The 25342-nt window shown below is 49.6% G+C and overlaps 12 protein-coding genes across 12 annotated transcripts; 9 read left to right on the plus strand and 3 right to left on the minus strand.

Moving 5' to 3' along the window:
* Positions 1-420: 420 nt before the first annotated feature.
* On the plus strand, positions 421-2064 carry NFIA_025000 (putative hexokinase; the record flags this gene model as incomplete). The annotated part of the gene is made up of 1 exon (XM_001261324.1): positions 421-2064. The coding sequence occupies one exon, from the start codon at positions 421-423 to the stop codon at positions 2062-2064; it is 1644 nt and encodes a 547-aa protein (XP_001261325.1).
* Positions 2065-2695: 631 nt separating this feature from the next.
* Positions 2696-3375, minus strand: NFIA_025010 (uncharacterized protein; the record flags this gene model as incomplete). The annotated part of the gene is made up of 3 exons (XM_001261325.1): positions 2696-2986; positions 3079-3121; positions 3218-3375. The coding sequence occupies 3 exons, from the start codon at positions 3373-3375 to the stop codon at positions 2696-2698; spliced, it is 492 nt and encodes a 163-aa protein (XP_001261326.1).
* Positions 3376-4150: 775 nt separating this feature from the next.
* On the plus strand, positions 4151-5057 carry NFIA_025020 (cytochrome c oxidase assembly protein COX14; the record flags this gene model as incomplete). The annotated part of the gene is made up of 2 exons (XM_001261326.1): positions 4151-4451; positions 4564-5057. 2 exons carry the CDS (start codon positions 4151-4153, stop codon positions 5055-5057), a joined length of 795 nt encoding a protein of 264 aa, XP_001261327.1.
* Positions 5058-5735: 678 nt separating this feature from the next.
* On the minus strand, positions 5736-7044 carry NFIA_025030 (3-deoxy-7-phosphoheptulonate synthase; the record flags this gene model as incomplete). Its single annotated transcript, XM_001261327.1, has 3 exons — positions 5736-6746; positions 6879-6934; positions 7002-7044. The coding sequence occupies 3 exons, from the start codon at positions 7042-7044 to the stop codon at positions 5736-5738; spliced, it is 1110 nt and encodes a 369-aa protein (XP_001261328.1).
* Positions 7045-8707: 1663 nt separating this feature from the next.
* Positions 8708-9755, plus strand: NFIA_025040 (uncharacterized protein; the record flags this gene model as incomplete). Its single annotated transcript, XM_001261328.1, has 2 exons — positions 8708-8785; positions 8907-9755. 2 exons carry the CDS (start codon positions 8708-8710, stop codon positions 9753-9755), a joined length of 927 nt encoding a protein of 308 aa, XP_001261329.1.
* Positions 9756-10672: 917 nt separating this feature from the next.
* On the plus strand, positions 10673-11914 carry NFIA_025050 (thiolase family protein; the record flags this gene model as incomplete). Its single annotated transcript, XM_001261329.1, has 1 exon — positions 10673-11914. One exon carries the CDS (start codon positions 10673-10675, stop codon positions 11912-11914), a length of 1242 nt encoding a protein of 413 aa, XP_001261330.1.
* Positions 11915-12171: 257 nt separating this feature from the next.
* Positions 12172-13545, plus strand: NFIA_025060 (mitochondrial 54S ribosomal mL50 protein; the record flags this gene model as incomplete). The annotated part of the gene is made up of 3 exons (XM_001261330.1): positions 12172-12656; positions 12758-13208; positions 13270-13545. The coding sequence occupies 3 exons, from the start codon at positions 12172-12174 to the stop codon at positions 13543-13545; spliced, it is 1212 nt and encodes a 403-aa protein (XP_001261331.1).
* Positions 13546-13791: 246 nt separating this feature from the next.
* Positions 13792-14892, minus strand: NFIA_025070 (uncharacterized protein; the record flags this gene model as incomplete). The annotated part of the gene is made up of 3 exons (XM_001261331.1): positions 13792-14277; positions 14342-14816; positions 14873-14892. 3 exons carry the CDS (start codon positions 14890-14892, stop codon positions 13792-13794), a joined length of 981 nt encoding a protein of 326 aa, XP_001261332.1.
* A 108-nt stretch (positions 14893-15000) lies between these two features.
* NFIA_025080 (putative protein kinase C substrate) lies at positions 15001-17064 on the plus strand (the record flags this gene model as incomplete). The annotated part of the gene is made up of 3 exons (XM_001261332.1): positions 15001-15247; positions 15412-16353; positions 16412-17064. 3 exons carry the CDS (start codon positions 15001-15003, stop codon positions 17062-17064), a joined length of 1842 nt encoding a protein of 613 aa, XP_001261333.1.
* A 614-nt stretch (positions 17065-17678) lies between these two features.
* Positions 17679-18088, plus strand: NFIA_025090 (uncharacterized protein; the record flags this gene model as incomplete). Its single annotated transcript, XM_001261333.1, has 2 exons — positions 17679-17821; positions 17917-18088. 2 exons carry the CDS (start codon positions 17679-17681, stop codon positions 18086-18088), a joined length of 315 nt encoding a protein of 104 aa, XP_001261334.1.
* A 2764-nt stretch (positions 18089-20852) lies between these two features.
* On the plus strand, positions 20853-21929 carry NFIA_025100 (GFA family protein; the record flags this gene model as incomplete). Its single annotated transcript, XM_001261334.1, has 1 exon — positions 20853-21929. The coding sequence occupies one exon, from the start codon at positions 20853-20855 to the stop codon at positions 21927-21929; it is 1077 nt and encodes a 358-aa protein (XP_001261335.1).
* A 372-nt stretch (positions 21930-22301) lies between these two features.
* NFIA_025110 (putative topoisomerase family protein TRF4) lies at positions 22302-24469 on the plus strand (the record flags this gene model as incomplete). The annotated part of the gene is made up of 2 exons (XM_001261335.1): positions 22302-23768; positions 23831-24469. The coding sequence occupies 2 exons, from the start codon at positions 22302-22304 to the stop codon at positions 24467-24469; spliced, it is 2106 nt and encodes a 701-aa protein (XP_001261336.1).
* Between the last annotated feature and the right edge of the window lie 873 nt (positions 24470-25342).

Here is a 25342-nt window from a genome sequence, read left to right on the forward strand (position 1 = left end):
ACACCTGCAAGGAAAAAAGGTGGCTCCACATTGCCAGTCGAACAAGGACCTAACTTGACACTTTCATTGGTGTCACCTTCGTTCTTCATACATGCTACTGGGCTCCATTGACAGAAAGGGACCTGGTCTTAATTGGCACCGTTCACTTTATCGTGGACGCACTCGTTCTGAAGCTGAGCTGTCAATTTTCTAACCACCATCAGCCTCGGTGGGGCCTCTATTATTTACTCCTCTGCTCACCCCATACTTTGCCCGAATTTTCAGATGCATCGTTGTATAAATCGGTGTCAGCCTCGTCTTGTCTTCCACTATTAAACATCGTCCCATCTGTTGTCCGTCTGCAGACTTGGCTGTACGTATTGTCGCTTTTCTTGGCCTCTTTAGGTAAACTGCTAGCGTACCATCGTTGCCGCTTCAGCCATGACAGCTCCTCTAGTCAAAGTCCTGCACAGGATGCAGGAGCTCTTCTCCAACATTGTCGCTGCATTAGAGGCAATGATCTTGTTCCCTTCATTATTCCGGGATCCCTCGCGTAAGCGGCGGAAGGCTTTCCATGGCGCCTACTGGCGACGTCGGACGCTCGACAATTTTGCCGAGGAAGTCGACCGCCTCTTCACTGCGCCATTGTCTTTGCGCAATATGATTATCATGTCAGAAAAGATCCGAGAACAATTCAAGTCGTGCCTACAGTCCAGCCCCGTGTGCATGTTGCCATCGTACAACCATGCACTGCCGTCAGGAACTGAGAAAGGGACGTATCTGGCTTTGGATGTTGGGGGATCGACATTCCGAGTCGCCTTGATTGAATTAGGAGGCGCAGGAGCAATGAAGATTCTTCAAGAGTCATCATCTCCAATCGACAACGATGTGAAGCTGTTGGAAGGGACCTTGTTCTTCGATTGGATGGCCGAGAAGATTGAGTCAATGCTAAGTGCGGTGGGTGCTGACTATGGTCGGGAAGCCGTGCCTCTCTCAATGGGATTATCATGGTCTTTTCCGATTGAGCAGACATCCATCAGCAGTGGCCTGGTGATTCACATGGGAAAAGGGTTCTTGTGTTCCAACGGTACCCTTGGTCAGGAGTTGGGGGATCTGATCGTCCAATCATGCCGGAGACGGAGCCTCAACGTACGAGTCGACGCAATAGTGAATGACAGTTCCGCAGCGCTTCTTTCGCGAGCGTACGTCGACCCTAAAACACGCATGTCTCTAATCCTCGGAACTGGAACCAATGTTGCGGTCCATTTTCCTGTGCACGAGATAGGGTTGACCAAGTTTGGCACTAGACCCCCAGGCTGGTTTGATTATGCCAAGCATGTAATTATCAACAGTGAGCTGAGCATGTTTGGTGGTGGAATTTTGCCCATGACCCGATGGGATGACATCCTCAACCGGACTCACTTACGGCCGGATTACCAGCCATTGGAGTACATGGTTACTGGACGCTACCTGGGTGAAATTGTCCGACTCATCATCGCAGAGGCCGTCGAAACTGCGAACTTGTTTGGAGGCGAGCTTCCTCATTCCATGCGAGACCCTTACTCCTTCGATACTAGCATTGTTGCATTCCTCGAAGCAGACACGTCACCATCACTGGTTCCATCAGCAGCTCTCCTCCAGAAAGAGCATACGTTCCCAGTGTCTCCATCCGTCGAAGACCTGCGCTTCTTGCGACGAATTTGTCAGATCGTATCGAAGCGCGCGGCGGGTTATCTGGCAACCGCGATCCACAGTATGTGGTGCCTACGCAATGACGCAGAATTCTCCGATCCGACAGAATCAAAAGCATCCTCTGTCAAGGATACTCAGGAAATCACGATTGTAGAGAGTGAGGAAGACTCTCGGAGTTTGTCCATCGCATGTGATGGTAGTGTCATCAACAAATATCCCGGCTTCAGAGATCGCTCCCAGGAGTACCTCAACCAGCTCACCCAGCAAACTAATTCGTCACAGGGGTCACTAGATCCTGCTACGAGTCCTTATATTCGCCTTGAACTAGCGCCAGAGAGTGCTATCTTGGGGGCTGCAGTTGCAGTTGCCGTGGCTGTGGCGGATCAGAAGTAAGAATAAAGAATTCTCACTCTTGTGGAGACCAACACTTGATGTTGTTGTGTTCACACCCTACCTGCGAGGCGTGTCTTTCATGATCTTGATCTCTTTTCCATTGCCTTTCAACTTGCATTAACGGTGTTGTTCGTATGGTCTACTGTTATCGTTATCCACAGCTTATCTCTAGCCCATCGTTTCCATATCACGAGACTCTCTTTTATTGCGATTCTGCGATTTGGTTGCTATTGCATATAAGGCTCGAAGAGACGGATGAAGCAGGGGTCTCTAGGCGTCCGGTATAGAGGGTTCGAACTGGCGGTTTGTGGTTTAGACTTTCGATGTACATAATGATAGCCACAGATCAAAAGCATCGGGTCTTTCCAAAGTCGACTGATCGCTGTTCACTGTGTTTGGCCCAAAGATAACGTACGAGGAGGGTTGGACTGCTGCCGAACGACGTTCACTCGGCCCTCTGACGCTTCTGAACGGCAGAACATAGCCACAGGGTAGAGCCAACAACCGAGTAATGGTGCATCGCACGGGTCAGGTTGTCATGACTGTGAAGTGGCAGGCCATCAATCTGGACGAACGTCGAGCGAAGGCATTCTTTGATGGAACAATGCGACAACTTGCGCGGACAAGAGACTCATTCCTTGCAGAGGTCTTGCAGCAACTCCAGCATTCGACGCTGGAGCACGGACAATTCGTCCCTCGAGAGCAAGGCCTGGTGTTGACTGGCCGAGTCAGTGGATTGAGGGCGTCTGGAAATTCCATGTTGGGGAGCTTTGGGGGCGTCAGAGATCAGGCTTTCCTTGATGGTGAAGAAAGGAATCCCCAGACGTCGAAGCTCGAATGTCATCGCTTCCGCCATCTGTTTGGAAGCTCTGTAGACCTTCGCATTGTAGTTTTTCAACTCTGCTTGATCTTCTTCGGCTGTCTGAACGAGTAGGCGGGAGTTTGATTAGTTTCAGGTCTCCTTGAAAAAGCTCTCTTCTTTCCTTTCATGTTGTAAGGAGGCATAGAACATACCGAGACTTGTTTTGTATCATCGACCGGTGCCCCAACAGAGCGCCTGGAGGAATCACATCAGTACAGCTGCAGGAATGTATATGGCAATAGACAGGCCGGACGGGCTATCGCAGGCAATGATGGTTCAGCAATGACTTACAAAACTGCATCTAGCTCTTTCTTCTTCTCTACACGAGCCTTCTGTTTCTTGAGCAAAGCTTCTCGTCCTTGCCACCACTGTCTCTCGTGGTGGTGCTGGCTTTGGATCAGTCGTCGAATTCGTCGTTGTGCGTCATCATTCTGGGAGACTTCCCGCATCACATGTCGTAGTGCGGCAGGCCATGTGGTGATGGAAGAAGAGTCCGCGATACTGCTTGATGCATTAGGATGCAGAGGAGCTTTAGCTAAGGGCGCATGAGCCCCTGTGGTTCTTTGATAAGTTGAATGATTTGAATGTACTTGGGCTACAGGAAATGGGGGTGAAGCTTCTGCAGGCTCATACGGGTCATCTTCCTGGTCCTGCGTTCTTTGTTGAACGGGGGAATGAGATGATATATGGACAGAAGGAGGATTGTTTTGATAATCCTGATGACTTTGATTATTTGACAGAGCTGATAGCGTCCTCAAAACAGACGTCAAATCTGCGGAGTTGTAGCCCTCCGCATTCATTGTTGATGAAAGGGAGCAATCGGACAGCGAGATGCTGAAAAGATTGACAACGTTTAATTATCAGCCTTGTATCCATAGAATGATTCAACGGAAAACTTAGATTCCATGCGAAAGAAATATCTGAGCGATGGACGTAGATGTACTTCTGAAAGTATGACATCTGTCTAGTGGGCGATGTGCGGGTCTTGGCTCTCCTTCTCTCCATCCCTCCGCTGAAATTTTCCCGATCTAACCTCTCACGCCGCTTGTGCTGCTTCCGCGATCTGCCACCTGCGCTGCCCTTGGAATTCGCCGGAAAAATACCAAAGTTGACGTCAAAAGATACGTGGCTGGGGAGGGCAGCTTGTTTACATTATATACGGCAAACAGAAAAGAAAAACGACTGAATCGAAACAAATTGATACGGAACCCCCTTCCCGATACCATGTCCAGATCCGCAGCCGACGCGACACGATTCACAGCCACAGGGCCCTATGCCAGCTCCAAGCCCGGCGGGACACCATACAAGCTCCCCAGCTTCATGGCAGAGTCAAAGAAAAACACCGCACGGGGGCCCGGCGAAAGACCAGAGACTCCGAAGGAAAAGGTCGAGCGATTGCGAGCCCAGGCACGGGCGGCTCGGCTGGCCCAGTCAACCACGCGCGTCGATCAGATGATTGATGTAGGGCGCAGATTCGCGAACAAGGCGCATAAGGTCATGGTCTACAGTTTGATCACCGCGTCCGGTACGTGTTTAGGAAGCATGCCAAGCGGCAACCCTCCAAGCTCAAGACTTGTTGATTGCAGTGAAGGTTACGGGATGGTCGGAATGTGCTAATATGTTCTGTCTCTGGCTAGGTATCTGCGGTGTCCTCACGGTTTATTCTATGGTTTCTTTGACACTATACAACCGTCGTCAGCGAGTGTTGTGGGTTGAGAGGGAAATGCAGAAGCTGCAAGATGCAAAGGCAGCTTATGCCAGCGGATCGGCAACACCAGAGCAACTCGAGTTGATCAAGAACGAGGAAATTGGCGAAATTATGAAGCGGAAGAAGGAGGAGGCGAAGGCTCAGAGACCGTGGAACCGGGCCAAGGAATACCTGTTTGGAGGACTAAAGCAGGACGAGACCACTTCCGATTTATCGTCAAAGGTTGACGGAGCTGCCGATAACAAAGTGGGAGTGCTCGAGGCCCTCAACGCGAAGGCTGCGGAAGATTCTAAGTCGAGGACACCCGTCGAAACAGCGCCAATGCCGGCACAGCCGGGACAGCTGGATGTTCTTGCTGAGAATGTGGAAACCGCTGCGAAGCAGTCAACACGAAGCTGGAAAAGCTGGCTTACCGGACGGTGAAAGTGACATATACCTACCAATAAAGCAGTATCGGGCATATCTTCGACTTCTCCGCGCACTATCTTCCAATGATGTTGCCGACTGTTCCTATCATTCTTGCATGGCATGTATCTCAGTCTCTCATCTCCTTTCATTACCCATCATTTCCTAGGGGTTGTGGCGTCTGTATACGGTGTCCCTTGAGCTTTCTGCCTTGCCTTGACCTATGTAATACTGGCTCCCTCTCTTACTGTGTACATATAATCTGCTTCCACCTTGGTCACTTGGCTCCGCTACCTGTGCTTAAAAAGAATAGATCATCAAGTGTGGGTCTATATGTACAAAAGACCATTTACGATCTCCTATATCATTGCATCCTGTCTACACACTGAAAGGAAGGTCGATTTGTGCCCTGAAACGCCAGCTGCACTTACTGGGATCGAACGTTATAAGAAGCCCAAAAACATCATCAACTGAGAAAGACAAGGCTCAGGAAACTTTTGCTTCAGTCTGGTTCCCCAAACCCAATGGTGAATTACTTAGAGAGCTCATGGAAGATAATCGTCGCCAAATTTTGACAGAAGAGAAAATAAATCCTAAATGGGGAATGGCACGACGGCCCTGGTGTCTGAATCAAAAAGAGCGCTTAGGTGGGCCACCAAGGAAGAGATGCCTCGGAAACTGCCCCAAGGGAACTGTTTATTGCGAGGCACCATTCGATTTAGAAGCTTTGACGGTCCGTCTGGTACGGACTGCATCAGCGAGGTCCTCCAACACAGTAACAGTTGTTTCCCAGTTAATGCAAGCATCCGTAATGCTGACACCTTTGAGAAGTCCCGAGGGACCCTCAGGGGGCACTTTCTGGTTGCCTTCATTGATGTTGGACTCAATCATGACGCCAATAATGGCGTCTTCGCCCTCACGCAGCTGGTCTGCCACCTCCTTAGCAACGAGAGGCTGATTGCGGTGATCCTTCTTCGAGTTTCCATGAGAGCAATCCACCATAACCACCTCGCGCTGCTTCTTGGCCCGCAGGGCCTCACGAGCGCTCTTAATGCTCTCTCGATCGTAGTTCGTTCCCTTGTTACCACCACGCAGAATCACAAAGCCGTGCTCGTTGCCTGACGTCTTGGTGATGGCAGCAAGGCCCTGCTTGGTCACACCAAGGAAACGGTGGGGGTGGGAGGCAGCTCCAATGGCGTCGATAGCAACAGTGAGGTTGCCATCCGTACCGTTCTTGTAGCCAATAGGAAAACTCAGACCAGAGGCCAGCTCACGGTGCAGTTGCGATTCGGTCGTACGGGCACCAATAGCTCCCAGAGAGATGAGATCGGCAAGGTACTGAGGGGAAATGGTATCGAGCATCTCGCTAGCAATGGGCATTCCCATACCAGTAAGATCAGCATAGAGCTTACGAGAGACACGCAGACCCTTGTTGATGTTGTAGGTTTCGTCAATATCCGGGTCGTTGATCAGACCCTTCCAGCCAACGGTTGTGCGGGGCTTCTCCAGGTAGGCACGCATAATCACACAGAGCTCTCCAGAAAGCTTTTGAGAGAGCTCCTTTAGCCGGGTTGCATACTCGAGCGCTGTAGCGGGGTCATGAATCGAGCATGGGCCTACAACAACCAGGAGGCGGTCATCGCGTTGTTCAATGATCTCAATGGCCTGGTTACGGCCAGATCGGACTGCCTCAATCGCATGGGCAGGCTGGAATAAAACTGGTCAGCCCCAATGTTATACTTTTCACGGGATGGTTTATTTGGCATTTCTGAAGAGGATTTTGTAGTCGCATATTGTTCGACGCTGGCCAGGAACAGGGCTGAGAAATGGGTGACTCACAGCAGGGATCTCGGACTGAAGGAACTGGGGGGAGAGCAATGGGTCATATCCCAGGACTGAAGAGAAAGATCATTTGATTAGAGAGACGACTTGTTTCTAGTATAACAAAGAAGAGACACTCACCACGAGTGTCCTCGTTGACCTCAGTAGTTTTTACGAGGGGCATGATTTATCGTGGGGTTGCAGCGATGTCGGAGTCAAAAAAAAAGTTCTTGAGAGCTTGGGGGAAGACGGAGCAGTGGTTTTTGTAGTCAAGACCCAAGAGGAAGCAGCAAAGACTAATGAACAAAAGACTCTGAACCAATTGAAAAAGGGACGTTAGTCACAAGGTAAGATGGTGATATGAAAGTGGTTATTTATGCCAGATGGGATACGAGTAGAGAGGTATAACAGAAGAGTAAAATTGCAGATCGGGTATCCTAAGTGGGGTAACAAAATGATTCACACAGAGAAAAACATGCAACCCAATCATAAGCTGACCACTTAAAGACTGGTATTATAATTACTCGGTCGGGCGCATGGAATCTGGATGTTGTACCTAGGTACAGAATACTTTTTAAGTACTTACCTTACCTTTGCTAAGTATCTTAAGGATTGGACAGCTCTGTACTATTGAATGGAAGTACCAGGTACTTACAGCATGGAAATATATGCTTGAGATCTTCTACTACCTTACCATCACCCTTTCTATTGTCAATTAAACAGACAAGGAGATAAAACTCAGTGTCGTCACAGTCCATACTGCAATTCTAACTCGTCGGTTCATGCCTTTAAGCATTGGACTTGTGGCACTCCATTGTCACTCTTTCACTCCGTACCTGACGCCTCAATTCGATTCTGTAAGAATTAGATGTAGGTACCCCTTACTGTAGGGTTTATTCTGTAATCCATCTCACCGCACATTGACCACCATGGTATCCAGTTGTAACACCGAGTTGTTGTAATACTTCATGTCGGCCAAAGAAGTCTAGACCCCTACAAAGTCCGTTACTGACGGGAGGTCAATGGAGGTCAATCTGAAAAGTAAGCTCGAGTTTCTTGATCTGACTACAACTGAATCACAATCTGCAGTCATCACTCATGCAGATGACGTCCGCAGTCCTACGTGGTATGGACTTCACGTCCTTGAGAACGATACTTGAAGTAAACTAGGAAGACACAGAGCTGAATACTGAAAGTACGCATGATGCAGGTTCAGGCTGTTTACAAATCAGACAAACTTATATTATAAACTGAACCTTACTGATGCAATAAGGCCACAGACTACCTACTTATGAATCTTGTAAATTAAGAAGAGGTGAAGGAGCTACTTTTGTCTAGTGACAATCAGTCAGAGTAATATGGGCATAATGCTAGCGTGATCGATATAGTGGTTTACCTTAGTAGCCGATGTGTACCTCGCTAACCTTGGTGATAAGTACTCCGTCGCAGATAAGCAAAGCATAAAATTGTTCTCCACTTCGGTCCGCTACTCCGCTTTCGAGGCTAAGGGACAGCGAGGAAGCTCAATCTTAGGATCTTAGTACCTTGTGGATTGGTGGCCAACTAGTCCAGACTAGGTTATTGAGAGCTCCCATATAACGCCAGCTTACTGGTTTGCTTCCTCTGCATCATTCTCTCTTCTTCACCGTTCTCGTTGATGTGTATGCTGGCCTCAAGTTAGGGAGGTTTCTCACTGCCCCTTCCCTTTCAATGTTTCAATTGATGCATTTCGACTGAATGCAGGCTTGAACATTCATTCTTAATCCATTCTGGTCGAATAATCACATCATACCTTGACCTTTTACACCTGGGAGGATCACCGTCTTCAGTGGGATGATGAGAAGGTCATGTTAGGGTTCTCAAAACGACAGAGGGAGCCAGATGAGCTGACGGGCGATGATAAAGATGGGCCCAGGGGGAACAAGGTCCGTGTTCTTTCCGACCGATGTCATGATCATCTTGTTGAAGCAAGGCCAATCCGCCGCCTGCCGATTCATGTTGCACTTTTTCTTGCCTGCAAATCATCCACCCTACAACAACTGATAGCCGCGCGTCCAGAAATCACGCCCTCTAGCCTTGCGCACCTCGCCAGATAACCGAGGACTCTCCTACACCGAAGCTTGCCAGGCGTCAAACCGACCTGGTATACCTACTTTGACTCCTGCCGAGTCGTCAGATGATGATGACGATGGCATCACTAGAACGTTACGCGATCCTACAACAGCAGCCGTAAACGCCTCGCGTTCTGTTCCGCAGATCCTCAACTCCTCCGCTCTGGTATTTAGCACGACGATGGACGTCGACAGCATAGGGGATACCTATAACTTGACTAGCAATGAGATTCCGCACGACTGGCCAGGCAGCACGCCTCGGAACGGAAGCGTTCAACCATCACCAATCCCACACAATCTGGTCAATCAGTTCCTCAACATCAGCGAACAACCTAAAGTATTCAGTATATCCGAACATAATTCCGCAGGAAATCCGTCCGCGCAAGTGATGGATCAGGCCTTCGTGGAATCTACGAATAAGATCGGCCCTCCTCAAAAGCTGTCTACCGAAAGTAGTCAAGAAACTTTTGGTTCCACTCAGCGTCTCCCAAGTCCAATCAGCGAGGACGATAATGCCGTTTCTCATGGAAAGTGCTCTACAAGTGATGCTGAGATGACAAGTGGTGCATCTCGATCAACATCCCCGGCGCTCTCCCCATTCCAACGAGACCCGTCGCAGTGGCTTGGCACGACTGAATCACGACAGCAAGCCACACGGTCCGCCTATCCAAACGGACCCCATTCAAACAAGAAGAAGGTATCCTTTGCCATGGGATTTCGAGCTGATTGCGACAAATGCCTGCGCAAGGTTCCGGGCCACTACAGCCATATTATCCGCAATTGACATCTTCTGTCCGACTTGCGACTACCTCACATGTAATGATCCCTCATTCACCAACATGCGACATTCTGATGATACCTGTCTTACCGTCATGATTTATCTTGTTGAGTGCTCTTGATACCAATATACCCATGGACGCAACGGTTCAGAGACATCACAGAGCTTCAACGTCCATAAGGATAGGGCCACGCAACCCACATATATCAATGCTCAATAATCCCAATGAATGAAAACATCGACCTTTCTGTTCTACACGATCGTTCCCAACTGGACCAGGGGAGGTAAGACATGTAGATAGGTAAGGTAGATCCTTGAAGTCACTTGATGTTTTCTCATTTTGAGTCATTTCCGACAGACCGATCCGAGACCGATGACGTAAGCCACCGCATCCGATTAGCGGTCGGATTTCCCCCTACCAGATATCCGAAGGACAATGGTGCACGAAGGTTGTAAGCAAGACGAGCCAGATGACCTTCGAAATAGTCGAGTAGGTAGGAAACATACGAACAATATGAATGGGAGGTGAATATGACAACAAGGCCTCCAGGGTTGCACGTGGTGCATTTTTATGAGCGATAACATCCCCCACATCCCGCCGTCCTCAGATTGCCTCGCCTCAGCTGCTGTCGGCGGCAGATCCCTTAGCCGAACTTCATTGCCGGCAGTTCAATGGCAGCTTCAACGCCTCGTCTAGGCATGACGGGTCTGAACCCCGGAATACAGCCGGGTAGCCTCTTTTATATAAGTATTTTGCCGGGTCCTAATCTTCCTGGGCTAGTGGAGGCGAAATTAACCAATACTGCTCCTTGAAGGTTGTTTTGGAGGATATACGGTCACTGTCTCGGCCACGCATCGCCCACCTTGACTCTCTCGCCAGTCTCCGATTGTGTCGGCCTCAGACCACTTTCACAGACGCCCAAATGGCTTCTCCTATTCCCCGAGGCCTTCGCCAGGTCCTCCAAAAGTCCCCTTCAGATATCGTCATTCTCTCCGCACTTCGTACGCCAGTAACTCGCGCGAAGAAGGGTGGATTCAAGGATGCCTATCCCGAAGAGCTTCTCACCCACGTCCTCAAAGCAACTCTCGAGGCGAACCCAAATCTTGACCCAGCTCTGATTGACGATGTCGCTATCGGCTCGGTCCTCCAGGAACTAGGCGGTGCCAAAGCAGGGCGCATGGCTCAGATCCACGCTGGCTTCCCCCACTCGGTGCCTTTCCACACAATCAACAGACAATGCTCGTCTGGCCTGGCCGCTATCACAGCCATTGGTAATGGAATTCGGGCAGGTGCACTGAACGTCGGCGTTGGTGGTGGTATGGAGTCTATGACCCGGAACTACGGGTCCCGTGCCATCCCGACAGTTTTATGGCCTGAATTGAAAGAGTCGCCATCCAAGGATGCTAGAGACTGCATTATGCCCATGGGAATTACTTCTGAGAACGTCGCCGCCCGGTACGGTATCTCGAGGGCGGACCAGGATGCGTTCGCAGCCGAGTCACACAAGAAGGCTTCAGCTGCCCAAAATGCTGGTCTGTTTGATACCGAAATCGTACCAGTCAAGACCCTTTCCTTTGACCCGGAGAATCCTGATGCGGCGCCCAAGGAGATTACCGTGACAAAAGACGACGGTATCCGTCATAACATTTCTGCTGAGAAGATGGCAACTTTGAAGCCTGCCTTCAAGGCAGATGGCACTAGCACTGCTGGAAACAGCTCGCAGGTCAGCGATGGTGCCGCTGCTGCTTTGTTGATGCGCCGTTCTACCGCTACGGAGCTTGGCTTGACTGCTTCAATCCAGGCTCGCTGGGTTGCAACCGCTGTGGCTGGATGTGCTCCCGATGAGATGGGTGTGGGACCCGCAGTTGCCATCCCCAAGCTTCTTGAACTCGTCGGCATGAACGTTTCCGACGTCGGTATTTGGGAGATCAACGAGGCTTTCGCATCGCAGGCTCTTTACTCTGTGCGTAAGCTTGGAATTGACGAGGCCAAGGTTAATCCCAAGGGTGGTGCCATTGCGATTGGTCACCCCTTGGGTGCTACTGGTGCCAGGCAGCTCGCCACTTTGCTACCTGAGCTCCAACGCACTGGACAGGATGTTGGTGTAATCAGTATGTGCATCGGCACTGGCATGGGTATGGCCGGTATGTTTGTTCGGGAGTAAATGTGTTGATTCCATCTAGTATCAATTGCGGTGTATCTATGTTATGATAACGGCGTAAAGACATGTATATACATCATAGCGTTAAATTTGATATCCCTTTGCTATGTTACGCATTCTCTATCCTTCTGTCCAAACCATTGTATGAATTTCCTCCAGGTTACACCATAAACAGTGAGCAATTGGCCTAGATTGGTTGTGGTGCCAAGACTTAAATCCTCTAAGTCACGTGACAATGTTGCGGAAGATCGCTCGGCATCATGAAACTTTTCGAAAGGTGGTGGATAGTCAACAATTTCCGCAAAGCCCCAGTCATGCGTCAATCACTGCGGCTATTGAACCTGGAGGTGTCACCCCTCCAGGGCTCCAGAACTCTTTACGTTTGTTCGATCTGTAGGCAGGACGTGCGGCCGCGCCCCGTCCTTGTCCGTCAATTCCTGCGAAATGCCTCGAACGCAACACCACTCACCGAACGAGTGCGCCGCAAGATTTGGGGAACGGACAATCCGCCAGGCTTGAAAGATCCATACGGAGGCGAAGGTGTTCTTGAGCGGAAATGGAAGAAGCAGCCTGAACAACAAGAGGAAGAACCGGCTCGCGGGTCCACTGAAGCTCTGGAAACCCAGAGCGAGGATGTCTTATCTGATAACTACGAGCCTGCAACAACATGGGAGGGTCTTCCTCGTGTTGGTCACCTGGGGAAGTGGTCAGACCTTCCCCCTACGGAAGCTGATGTGTTCAACCCGTAAGTTTGCTACTCTTCCTCTACAGGCCGTTACGCACTCTTTTCGCGGCCTCCGCAGTTTCGGTGAATGACAACGAGCTCTTTACTGACTGGGAATTCAGTTTCATGCTCAAGAAGAAACTGACCAAGGAGGGCCACCTTCATTTGGCCGCTCACCAAGCCGCAGTCGAAATCTGCCTGATGCATGCGCTGAAGAAGCCACTCACGAAGATTTGTGACGTCGTGGAACATGAAAAGCCCGTTTTCAAACTGATCTGGAAGTGCAAGATTGACCCGAATGCGGAGAGTCAATGGGGCCAATCTTTGGTCTATCCGGACGACGAATCGAAGGATGTTCTCGTTTACATCTTCGAGCAGATTGGTGGAGGAGCCGATACGACTGCCACACCAGCCGAGGAAGAAGTGCAAGAGGACGCTGAGACAGAGGAACTTGGGGAATCCGTCGGAGATTCGATATCGCAGGCCCCCACCCCTCCATTCTTCGGTTACCGTAGTGTGCAGGATAAGGGATTTCTCTCCCTGTCATTGAACGATCCAGAGACTAAATTTGCTGTAAGTTGGCTCACATCTTTGAGTTAGTATCATATGGGAAATACTGCTAACGTTATCATAGTTCCTGAAGAGACTCTCTCAATTGAGCGGTCACTATTTCCCTGATCCTGTCATGCATTCAATCTCCACCGTCAAGCAGGCCGTGGAATATCTCGAGGGAGTCGTCAATCCGAAACCCACCAAGTTGGCCGATCAACTAGTCAACAACCCCGAGCTTCAGCACCTGCCTAACGTCAAGCTCTTTACCAAGCGCCAGACAGCTTTGCACAAGGATGAGGAACTGGGTCGGAAGAAGATCATTGAATCTGAACTTCGCGCAAGAGGCCTCATTGAATAAATGTGTCTCGGGTTCAGAGTGTTACACTAAATATGTCATATAGTTTTATTAGGTAGCATGCTTTCTTTCTCTTCTGAATAGGGGAATATCTGTACAATACATGAAATATTCTTTTGGAATGTTTACAGCATCAGGTTAGTGTTAAAGCGTCTATCGAATATTGAATTTATCAGAAGAGCCGGTGCAGTAGCCGACAAGCATACCCGTTAACGCCGAACGCCTTCAGAATGCACACATTAGAGCTCATTATCTCTTAGAGGGCATCGTGTAGCCTCTCGTCATAAAGTCACTATTGGTGGACTTGACGTCTCCAGAGTTTTTAGTAAAAAGACTGCTGATATTCTCGTTCGCACCCATCATTTTCCGACGCCTTTTCTTCTCGTTCTCCTCTTCCAGGACCCGAGCGGTCAGCATCGCAGTAGAGGCGTTCTTGATACCATTTGATGCACTGGGGGTCGGAGTCGAGGTATTGCTTCGACTCGAGGCTGCAGCCCGTTCCTTTTGTGAGTAAGAAGCCAAGGCTGACTTGGAGTCTGCTTCGGTAGTGGCTTCAGTCTCAGCCGAATCTCCATTAGCATGCTTCTTGCGCTTTTTAGAGCCAGGAGCTTTTTTGAGGGAATGAGTGAGCCCTTGCTCGGCTAGCTTTTGCGCTCTCGCCATCAGCCGTTGTTTTTCTGATTCTTTCGGTGGAAGGATCGGGATGACGTTATCCTCGGCGTAGGGCTCGTTGCACTGCGCGTCGCGGACGAATTAGCAAGAAATTGGGGTGCTGGGATGTGGCTCACAACAAACATACCTGTAGACACTTATCGTCCCTAAGCTGACGAATGGCTTCTTCAGAGAAAACATGGCCACATGGGACAAGGTAGACCGACTTCACACTCGGGCCTAGCTGCTTAGCAGTGACGGGACAGATCCATGCTTCGCGTCTATTATGCTTGCTGGATGGGTGTTCGCCGCGCTCCGTATCGACTTCGAACTTCAGCTCAACAACATCGCGAAGTCCCTTAACTCGCCCGCATAAGATCTCTTCGCAGTCTGCTTTAGAGCTGATACCCTGGGCGTCGTCACCGGGAAGCAAGAATTCCAATATTGCATCCTTATTGTATAGATTACCGACACAATCGGAGACAATCGGTCGAGCTAAAGGTTTATGCGACAATGGACAGGTGGTCCAAAAATGCTCTTGCATTTCACGTTGGGCCTCTTTCACTTGCGCTGTGCTGGGAGCTTTTGCGGCCTCTCTGACGAGCTCGCGGCGAGTTGGGATACTATGCAAGACCTTAGTTGGACAAACCTACTGATAAAGCGCGTTAAGAACACTTACCTGCCACCATCATTACCCATTTTTGCAGCGATTAATTCCAGAAATTTCGTATATATGGTATCAGAGAAGTGTTGCGACAATCTCATTCACAAATCAGTTGTCGCTTGCCACAGAAGAATGATATCGGGATGACTAAGGCGGCCCATTCTCCCCAGATTGTTTCCGCCGCCTTATCAACAGCTGGCCAGAAGCTCTCTCCGCATTCCTATAGAACCAACTGTCCCGGGCACAACAAGGCATTGACGAGCGAGCTCAATGCTTGCATCATGATACTTTCTCAGGGAGTGCTTTTCTTTGCGAGCATAGCGGCATGCTCTACTGCCGCGGCTGCCGCGAGCGATGGTACAGCAAGACCTCGGGGTGTCGGTCCAGAATGTAAGTATACTATTACCATGCATCTTAGCTCATGTGAAGGCTCCGTTCGCCTGCCATGATATTCGGCCCCCATGAAGCCTGGGTTATGATGCTTTTGTGACCACAACCATTATAAGCCCTTCATAAGTTACGAGGAAGCTAATGGCGCAATTCGCGCGCACCAGTTGCCAAGTTCTACAAAGACACAACGACATTCAGCTGTATATCGAACCCAGCCATACAGATCCCCTTCTCGGCCGTGAACGATGACTACTGTGACTGTCCGGATGGCAGCGATGAGCCTGGAACGTCAGCATGTTCTTATTTATCCCGTAATACCCCACTAACGGCCGCCGATCGGCCGGGGAACAGCGACCTCGAACTTACACTTGCCCTCCCGGGATTTTATTGCAAGAATAAAGGCCATAAACCGTCATATGTTTCTTTCCAGCGAGTGAATGACGGTATCTGCGACTACGAATTCTGCTGTGATGGAAGTGACGAGTGGGCGCACGTCGGGGGCACCAAGTGCGAAGATAAGTGCAAAGAGATTGGCAAGCAATGGCGCAAGCAAGAAGAGAAGAGGGCGAAATCTATGACGGCTGCCCTCAAGAAGAAGAAGGATCTGCTCGTGGATTCGGGCCGACAGCAAAAGGAAGTCGAGGACCACATCAGGAGATTCGAAGTTGAAATCCAGGCACTAGAGATGAAGGTGAAGGACATGGAGGCTGAATATGAGGAGGTGAAGAAGCGAGAAGAGAGCAAAATGGTAAGGGGCAAGAAGGCAGGCAAGGTTAACATCCTTGCTTCCTTGGCCAAAGGACGGGTTGAGGAGCTGCGGAATGCGCTGGTAGAGGTTCGCAAGGAGAGGGATGAGGCTCGATCGCGGCTAAAAGAGCTCGAGGACATCTTGTCCAAGTTCAAAATCGAATACAATCCCAATTTCAACGACGAGGGTGTCAAACGAGCTGTGCGCAGTTGGGAGGAGTATGCTGCCAGAGAAGACGTGGGCAATCTCGGAAACAGCGCCCGCGACCGAGATCTGGATGAAATTTCCAAGCCTGATGACGACACATCGGGAGTCAACTGGGAGCAGTGGGAAAATGAGGAGGACGAGACCGACGCAGGTTAGTGCTTCAGCTGTTTCATTGCGTATGCCGGTTCGGTTGCTGACCTTCCATCTAGTCTACAAGCTGGCAGCTTACCTGCCTCCTTCTATTGTGTCGTTTGTGGAAGATAAAGTGGTTTCCATTCGGCGCTTCCTCGAGGACAACGGCATTCTGCCCAAGAAGGGAGAAAGCTCGACTGCCGAATCCAAGGCAGTGACCGAAGCTCGCGAGGGTCTTGAAAAGACCAAGACCAATCTTGCGGAACTATACACTCAGCTGAAAAACCATCAAGCCGATCTTGAAACCGACTATGGAAAGGCAGGCGTTTTCCGCGCTCTTAAAGGCGTTTGCATCTCCAAAGATTCCGGGGAGTACACGTATGAACATTGCTTCTTGGACCAGACCAAACAGATTCCCAAGAAAGGCGGAGCAACTGTTCGGATGGGTAAATTCGGTCGTATCGGATCCGTCAGCATGGACGAGCTCAACGAGACCGGCGAGATTGTGCCCGAGGAACGGGTTTCTCTTGAGTACACGAATGGGCAGACCTGCTGGAACGGACCAGCGCGGTCAACCACAGTCATCTTGGAGTGTGGGGAAGAAAACGAGATCCTCAAAGTGACAGAGGACGAGAAGTGTGTCTACTCCATGATTGTCACCACCCCGGCGGTATGTCCGGGAGGAGAAGAAGAAGGCGATGTGGCACCAAGGCGCAAGGATGAACTGTAGAAGCGGATGTTGTCAGATCCTGGATTTTGTGTTGATGTATAGCGGTCGACTTTCATTATGATTTATACAGGTTCGATACGAGGGTTAGTCCTTTCTGCCTTGCCAGATATTAGTTCTAAGATGCACATCGCCGACTGCAGAGGCCAAACACATGGTAGGATGAATAATCGGACTACGGGCATTACCTGCAGAGGAATTGTGCGCTATGTTTGATCCGTAAGACCCTATGCACCTACGTCTAACATAGAAAAGCCCTCCCCTTCCTCCGGGAAGGTATTCTACCTTATAATAGCCCCATTTACTCCGTACGGAAGGATGTGCATGTTTGCGGTCAGAGAAGAAACATCTGGGAGGATCTACCTGTAAATATATGTCCATGTCCGTCAGGGCAAAATATTCCTAATCCAACAAGCGCCGATCCATCATGTCTGATCATTAGATATTATTCGACGCTTACAAGACCATATCGAGCTTGAACAGAAGAGCTCGAATGTCGACCTTAAAACTCATGATGACTACGTCAATGAACAGGGGTACACGCGTTCTCAATAAAATAGAACTTGAATTTCCTATCCTATCATGCCTTAATCAAGCGACTGACAGTCACTTCAACCATGCTGTGCAAGTCCAGGACTCACGCAGAGACAGGTAGCAAACCAACGAGGAAAGAAAAACACATCACAACCCTCAAGCCTCAAGACAGCCCCCGAATTGGCATATCTCACGACGGCAACAAGAGCGTACTTGGTGGCATCGTGTCAGGAAATCTTTGTCTGTCGTCTCGAAGATGAGAGCCGGGGGGGTTAATGTGCCATTTAGTGCTGAGGAATAGTTAGCTTCCATATAGACTAGGATCGGCTCTGGAATCTGGGAGATACATACACCGCAAGAGGAGCAGGAGCAGCCGTTGCAGTCGCTGGAGCAGGCGCAGGAGTTGCAGGAGCAGGGAGTCATTTTGATTGAGTTGGTGGTGAACGAAGCGTGGCTTGAAGAAGAAAGGCTGTTCAGTGGGTATGAGGCTTAGTATGAGAAGGATAAGAAGAAAACAGACAGAAAGAGGGAGACCAGGGCTGCCTTTATACCCAGAGATGGACTCTCTCTCTGGTGGAGGTGGTCAACTATCAGTCAGGATAAGAGTGTGAGGTCAGGTCAGCCAGTCAGGGCTTTGCTTTTTTTTTCGTTTCGGGATGCAGAGGTCAGTGTTGAAACTTGTTTCTGCGTATCCCAACGCCAAGTTTTGATTCGTTGTCAGATGATCCAAGCTGATTTCAGTTTTCTGAGAGTGCCTTTCTGGTGGTCAATGTGGTGCTAAAATGCCACTACTGTACGCATACCGGTGGGGTTATTTGGAGAGGAGGAAGAAAAGCAATGGACCCATGAGGGGCAAGCTTTCAACATTCACTTTCAGCACTGGGCTCTGCGCTGTAGGTACACAGCCAGGATTCGACTAGGCAGCTATCTACCTAGGGTACACAGGTATAGCCAGAGCTAGCTAAGTGCATACCGTTGCTCCAGTCATCCGTCGTATTAGCTGATGTTGGTCACAGCAGAACCGTGAACAGGCCTCTAGGCGAGTGACAAAGTGAGGCAGCAAGTAAGAAGGAGAGTTTGCAAGCCGATTATCGCTGAAATGCTTTCCTTGCCAGGTAAGTATATTGACTTGTTCTTATTATTATAAGTCCTTAGTAATGCAATGCTATGATCTCCCACGCTCTTACGCGGAGACTAAATCCTAGCAGTTCCTACATATCACGTACTAAGATAGTGTAGTGAACGACAGTTCAGCGTGCATGTGCGTTTTGTGTTAGAGATAAAGAGGATTCACGGTGACAATTAGGGAGGATTCATCATTATTTCCATCTCTTAAGCAGCATTCTGCAAGGAATCTTCGATCGAGTTGATCTGACAGGCAGACGTTAGAGAAGAAGACCCCGCCACAGGCTGAGGCAGGATAGCTTCAGGACTGCAGTCATCCCACCCTTGCTTGATGCAGATTCTGCGAAGCATTCCACAATGGGTTCTCCTACTGTAGCATTGAGCTTTGTGGAGCACCACGAGTGGGCGGTTATGCAGGCAATTTCCTGCGCTGGCCGCCTGTAGCCCAGTTAACGCTTGTATGCCCCTCCATCAGCCCCTCCTCCTACACCACGATTTACCACGAAGTCATTGGTTCAAAAGAGTGTATGCTTTTTCCTCAAGTTCAGGCGCAAGGAAAGTGGAGGTTCCGGCTGAGGTTAGCGTGAGGTATATCCTCTTCTTATGACCAAGTCAGAAGAAATATGGAGTCAGGAAAAAACTCCGATATACGGGAGGGACAGCATATACCTACCTTACATGATGCGCCAACCGCGGGATCCGCGACAAACTCGCACATGATGATCAGCTGGGGTCCAAGTAAGGAATCAGGCGCACTGAGCCTTTTAGAGGGTCTGTATGAAGTGGCAAGATTGGCAGAATCGAGGCAACTCTCCACACTTGCACCGCGTCAGAAGAGGATCGGGCGACTTGGTCACACGTTTGTTGATCTGATGATGATGGTCCGGGGGCTTCAAGCAGCCTTCGGCGACTACTATCGTTCTGCGTGTCATCTGGAAAATTGCTAACTGCTGTGGTATGTCGGAAGAACATTCAAGGATATCCACGATAATAGAGCGTGTGGTGTGTGTTCTCTCATGGTCATCCATGACAATAAACCCACGGCATACTGCAATTTGTTGTTTACAGATTTGAATCTAAGCACTACTAGTATTTCTAACTAATGTTTTGCAAGAGTAAGTCCAGAGTCCAGATAATCACAGTAAAATGATTTTCTTTTCTTTATTGCTTCGAATCTAGCCGAAGACTGTTCTTCTATCTCCACAACGAGGTAAACATAGTCCGTCCCCTAAGCTTCGCAGCATCCTCCCGAGAGGTAGCAAGTAAAATGTGTCATCCGCTCTACCTCTTCTGCAACCAGTATCCTTGTCAGTATGAGTCCAGGATAGAAAAGCTATCAGTTGAGATGCAAACGTACAGGGCAGTTGCATTGTCCAGCAGGGCACTGGCAAGAGGTTCCGCAGGTGCAGCCGTGGTCGCCTATCAGGAAGACGCTTCATGTCAGTTGGAAGGTCGAAAACTTCGAAAAGGACCCGTGCAAGAAGGAATGGAGATGAGCTTTAACAGGCAAACTATAAACGCAAACGAATATCGCAAGGCTGATTGCAAAGAGGAATACCCCGCTTCCCCTCAACTGACGACATAACAGCAATGATTGATCGGTATATGAAGCTGGCACTTACTCATGATGGTAGTAGTGATTATAGAGAAGGGTATAGCTCTTTCTGATCAAGTCGGTCTCGCGAGAAGCTTTTGTGTGAAGTTTTGAAGGAGTCAAAATCTGAAACCCAAGCTCAGGACGGGCGGGGTTGCTTTTATATAGGCCAAGGTGCCATTCTTGGCCTACCCCCGAATAGTACATCTTACCTCTGGCATCAGCGAATATTTCGCCACACCAACATCGATGTGAGCAGATTTCTGCACGTCGATGATCTGGGGCTGCCAATAAGTTTGTCTTGAAACCATATTCCACAGTCTGGGAGTGTTTTTCCTGGCTACAACGAGACATATCTTTACATGAGAGGCTAGGTAACTGCCCATAAGCTTCAGTCTTCTAGAACCAGTACATTGACACTAAAGTCAGATATTACGCGCAGCAAATTGCCAACTTCTTAGGTGTACTGACTTGAGGGAGCTTTGACGGAAGTTTTCACCACCTTGCTGATTGAAATCATTAGTAACATTAGTCCACCATGGCTACGGACGCAATGACTCGCCCCATCTCGTGCCTGTGCGGTGATGCAGCGCAAGACGTTTTGCTTGACTCGGCTTCTGACCTTTCGACACTTAATCTATGCCACTGCATCGACTGTCGGGCCATTACGGGCATGCTGTATTCCTCTTACTATTTCCTGCAGACTCCCGGCCCGAACTTGGATCGTCTTCAAAAATACCAGCAGTCGGACTGTATCAGCCGCTATTTCTGTAGAACTTGTGGAGCCCATGTGTTCGCCCGGCTGGAAGCCACTGGCAAAACTTTGGTCGCAGACGGCGTACTATTGGAGAAAACCCCGCCGGTTAGGTTTATACGGCATTGGAAAGCTGAAGATACCCGTGATGGCGGCTTGAGCTCTTTTCTGCCTGGAGACGCCAAACAAACAACATCAGCCTGCTGGTTAGACACCGAGCAGAATATCTGTAACGGACACGCCGAGGACAACAACAAGCTGGAGGAACAAGGTCATGGCTTTCACCGGCTGCAGGCTCGATGTCACTGTGGGGGCATTGAATTCTACATTACACCGCCAGACTCGAACTCCGCCAAGCCATGGTCCCCGTGGCCAGATTTGATTGTTCCCTACTACCTCGCATCTCCCGAGAATGTCGAAGACGTCAAGTGGTGGCTGCGAGATGGGAATACCAAATATCTGGTAGGAACATGCGCCTGTCGATCATGTCGTCTGGCCAGTGGGTTTTCCATCCAGTCCTGGGCTTTCATTCCCAGATCGAACATCATTTCTAGCGACGGAAAGTCCCTAGACTATGGCTCAGGGACAATGCAGCAATATGAAAGTCGCCCCGGAATCTACCGGGAATTCTGCAATCGCTGTGGCGCAACTGTGTTCTGGCACTGCCAAGAAAGGCCGGGCGTCGTCGATGTGAGCACAGGTCTTCTTCGAGCCAGAAGCGGTGTCAAAGCTGAGGAATGGTTAGAATGGGCAACTGAGCGAGTGAGTTTCAAAGAACTGGCCTTGGACCAGGAGTCTATTGAACAGTTGGAAGTGGGCTTGAAAACTTGGGGAGAAAGCAAGAAAGACCCTAATACTTGAGGTCAGGATGACCAAGATTTTGACGGTATCCTCATTCCATTGAAGTAGATAGATAGGCTCTTCTTGTATGTAGCTGACCGTTTGAGCGAGTATGTCAGTGTATCTTAGTGAATGTTGTTGATAAGTTGCTGCATACTCTGTAGTTGAGAACATCGAAGACAACTGACAAAAACTCACCGCCTTCCCGATACGCTATCGGTCCCCCAGACTTTTTCCTCCTGGCGGAGTCGAAATCGCAAAGTGAAAGAAAAAAAAAAAGTCGCGTCGTTTGATGCATCATTGCTTTCTTGGTGCAACTTCCCGTCTCCGGTCCCTGTTTCATAATCTCATTTTCTCTGCTCATACTCGAACTTTGCTGGCTGCGGTACAATCATGCCGCCAGCTTTCGAGTTTCGAGGCAACGACCGACGGTCGCACAATAACAATAATCCAAGACGCGAGTTCACTTTCCGATATGCACGACCTGGGACGGCCGAACGACCGCTCTTGACTACCAAAAGAGAAACCACTCCAGAGCCCATCTTGGGCGCTACAACAGGAGACGAAAAACCGGGCATGAAATTTGCGCCCATTTCAAGCCTCAGTGACAGCGAGGAAGCCGAGATGGACATGTCCGATGATGATAAGGACGACGAGGCTTCGCATCCGCGTAAGAAGCGTGCGCTAGGAACAAATACTGCGATTGCTCCTACTCCTGCACCAGTCACAGCTCCAAAATGGTCCAACCCAGATCCTTACACTGTCCTACCCCCGCCTGATGAGACGTTGGCGAAGAGGGTCGATGTCGTCAAGCTGATTCGCAAGGCGCGGATCGCTGAGAACGCTAAGCAGACAGCACCTGCGGATGCAGTGACGACCAACGAGGACTTTATATCCTTCAGTGGCTTGATCGACGAAGAAGAAGCCAGGATGAAGGTGCCGGACAATGCTCCTTCGGGACCGAAACGTCTGCAAGGAAGAGACTCTGCTCTCGGAAGCCGGAAGAGAACACACGATGACGAGATAAAGGGCTATTCCAAGAAGACCGGACGACCCATGGTCAGATTTTACGATGATGGCTCGATTATTGACGAGTGGAGAGCGCGCTCGCAAGAGGATGCAACTCCTTGGATGTTGCTCATGGAACCTTCCTTGCACCTGGGTTCTCGGCTGCACAACGAAATACTGAGTTTCTACCACTGGGTTAAACCGATGCAGTATGAGCAGATTGTCCGAGCGGATTTGATTACAAGGCTGCAGGTAGCATTCCAAAGTAGGTACTATGGTGTGCAACTTCGTCCGTTCGGCTCGTTCGCTTCTGGCTTGTATTTGCCCACCGCGGATATAGATCTTGTCCTGCTGTCATCAAATTTCATGCGCAACGGCATAAAGACTTTTGGTGAGCGTAAAGGGCAGATCTACGCTTTCGCGGCCTTTCTCAAAAATCTCGAAATCGCCGTTCCCAATTCAATAGAGACCATCGCGCATGCGCGCGTTCCGATTCTCAAGTTTGTGGACAAGATGACCGGCTTGCGGGTTGATCTGTCGTTTGACAATGATAGCGGGCTCATCGCCAACAACACATTTCAAAACTGGAAATCAGAATATCCGGCGATGCCCGTGATTGTAGCGGTGGTCAAGCAATTTCTGCTACTTCGTGGCCTTAATGAGGTCCCAACTGGTGGGCTGGGAGGGTTCTCCATAACCTGCCTCGTCACCAGTCTTCTTCAGCATCTACCACATGGTCACGCAGCGCCTAATCTGGGCAGCATTCTCATGGATTTTTTCGAATTCTACGGCAACACTTTCGACTTCGAGAATGTTGGTATTCGCCTGAATCCGCCGGGTTATTTCAACAAGGTAAGTATCTCAATGCAAACTTGGGCAGACTTTCCCATCCACTGATGACCCGCTTCCTTTAGAGAGTGTACAAAGGGTTCCAAGGGAATAACGATGCTCGTTTATCAATCGAGGATCCCAACAACCCGGATAACGATGTGTCGGGTGGGACTCGGGAAATCCATCTGATCTTCAGGTCATTCTCAAGGGCATTCCAACTGCTTAAGGAACATATGGTCTCCTCGGCGGTGTCTGGCGACACAAAAGCCAGTATTCTGCAAAGCATCATCGCTGCAAATTATGAGGAGTACGCACAGCAGCGTTCGCAGCTACGTGCGGTTTTTGAGACCCATCCCAGATTTGCACAGTATCGTCGAGCTCCCACACCTCCACCACCTCCCCCAGAGAGTCCTCCTCCACCTCCTGCCGACCTTGCTCCCCTGCCACCTAATCTGCCTGCTAAACCTCCTTCAGCGAAATCCTCCAAAGCTCCTCCAGCGCCAGCATCCAAGGACTCCAAGGACTCGAAGGAGAAGATGACCAAGTTGCAAAGAAAGCAACAAGCATCGCGAGAACGGGCCGCTCGTCTTAGACGTTTGCGCCCCGATATACCTGCTATTCCAAACTCCATCAGTAATGAGCAAGCCTTGAGTCTAGGTGGTTATAAAACCCAATCTGAGATGGACAGAGATCTCGCAAGTCGAGAAAAAGAGACGAAATGAACAAGTAAGGCAGGTGAATTCGTGGCCCGAGGTTTGATGTCAGCTTTGAACGACATTGACGCTTCCTTGCGGCGCCCACGAGCAATGATATCCCTCTGTTGAGGTCTATCCGGGTGACTCGATTCTCGTTTCTTTGTTCTCTCCAGTTTCATTCTGTCGTTTCATCGCGATTTGCATCAGATACCCGTGTTTGAGTATATGTGGAGTTCTCTTTGGGTTTGTGGATAGGGTGGGAGGCTATGCTGGTTGTCGGTATTGGTTCTGGGGGCGTTCTGAGTTTACGAAAAGAGTCTGTGATTGGTACTTCTGTTCATATTGCTTTTACCTCCTGTCCCTAAAGTGTGCAGCTCCCGACAATCGAGCCCTTTGGGTCGATATGGGCTACGTGTTATTTCAGATATCACCCGTTCTAACAGCAACATCTTAGGCTGTGTGCCGCCGCTGACAGATACAGTGATTTCCGTGGTCGAGTATCTCAATCAACACAGATTCCGTCTACTGCCAGCCGTCTCGCGAGACTGGTTGGGCCGTCCTGACACAGGTTTCACATCCCGAGACAGAGCGAAGCTTATTGATCCATTATGAACCTGAAATGGCTAGTTGAGAAACAATATTGACTTTTAAGTATTTCGAAATGCTACAGGTTACGGAGATGCAATCGTCTCCGTTCCGTTTTGCAAAATTCCCTTCCACCTCTTTCTCATCAAGGAAGCGCTATATGCGATTGCTTGGAGAGGATGATTTGGAGGAATACTGATTCGGACGGACACATATGAAAAGAAATTATTTGTCTTTTGGAGAGACGTCCATAAGTCAAAGGGGTGAATACAACGGTGCTTTGAAGCCAAACAGCAGAGGAACTCGATAATATCT

This window comes from Aspergillus fischeri, genomic scaffold, assembly GCF_000149645.3.
Source record: "Aspergillus fischeri NRRL 181 1099437636263 genomic scaffold, whole genome shotgun sequence".
Classification (NCBI taxonomy): Eukaryota; Fungi; Ascomycota; class Eurotiomycetes; order Eurotiales; family Aspergillaceae; genus Aspergillus; species Aspergillus fischeri.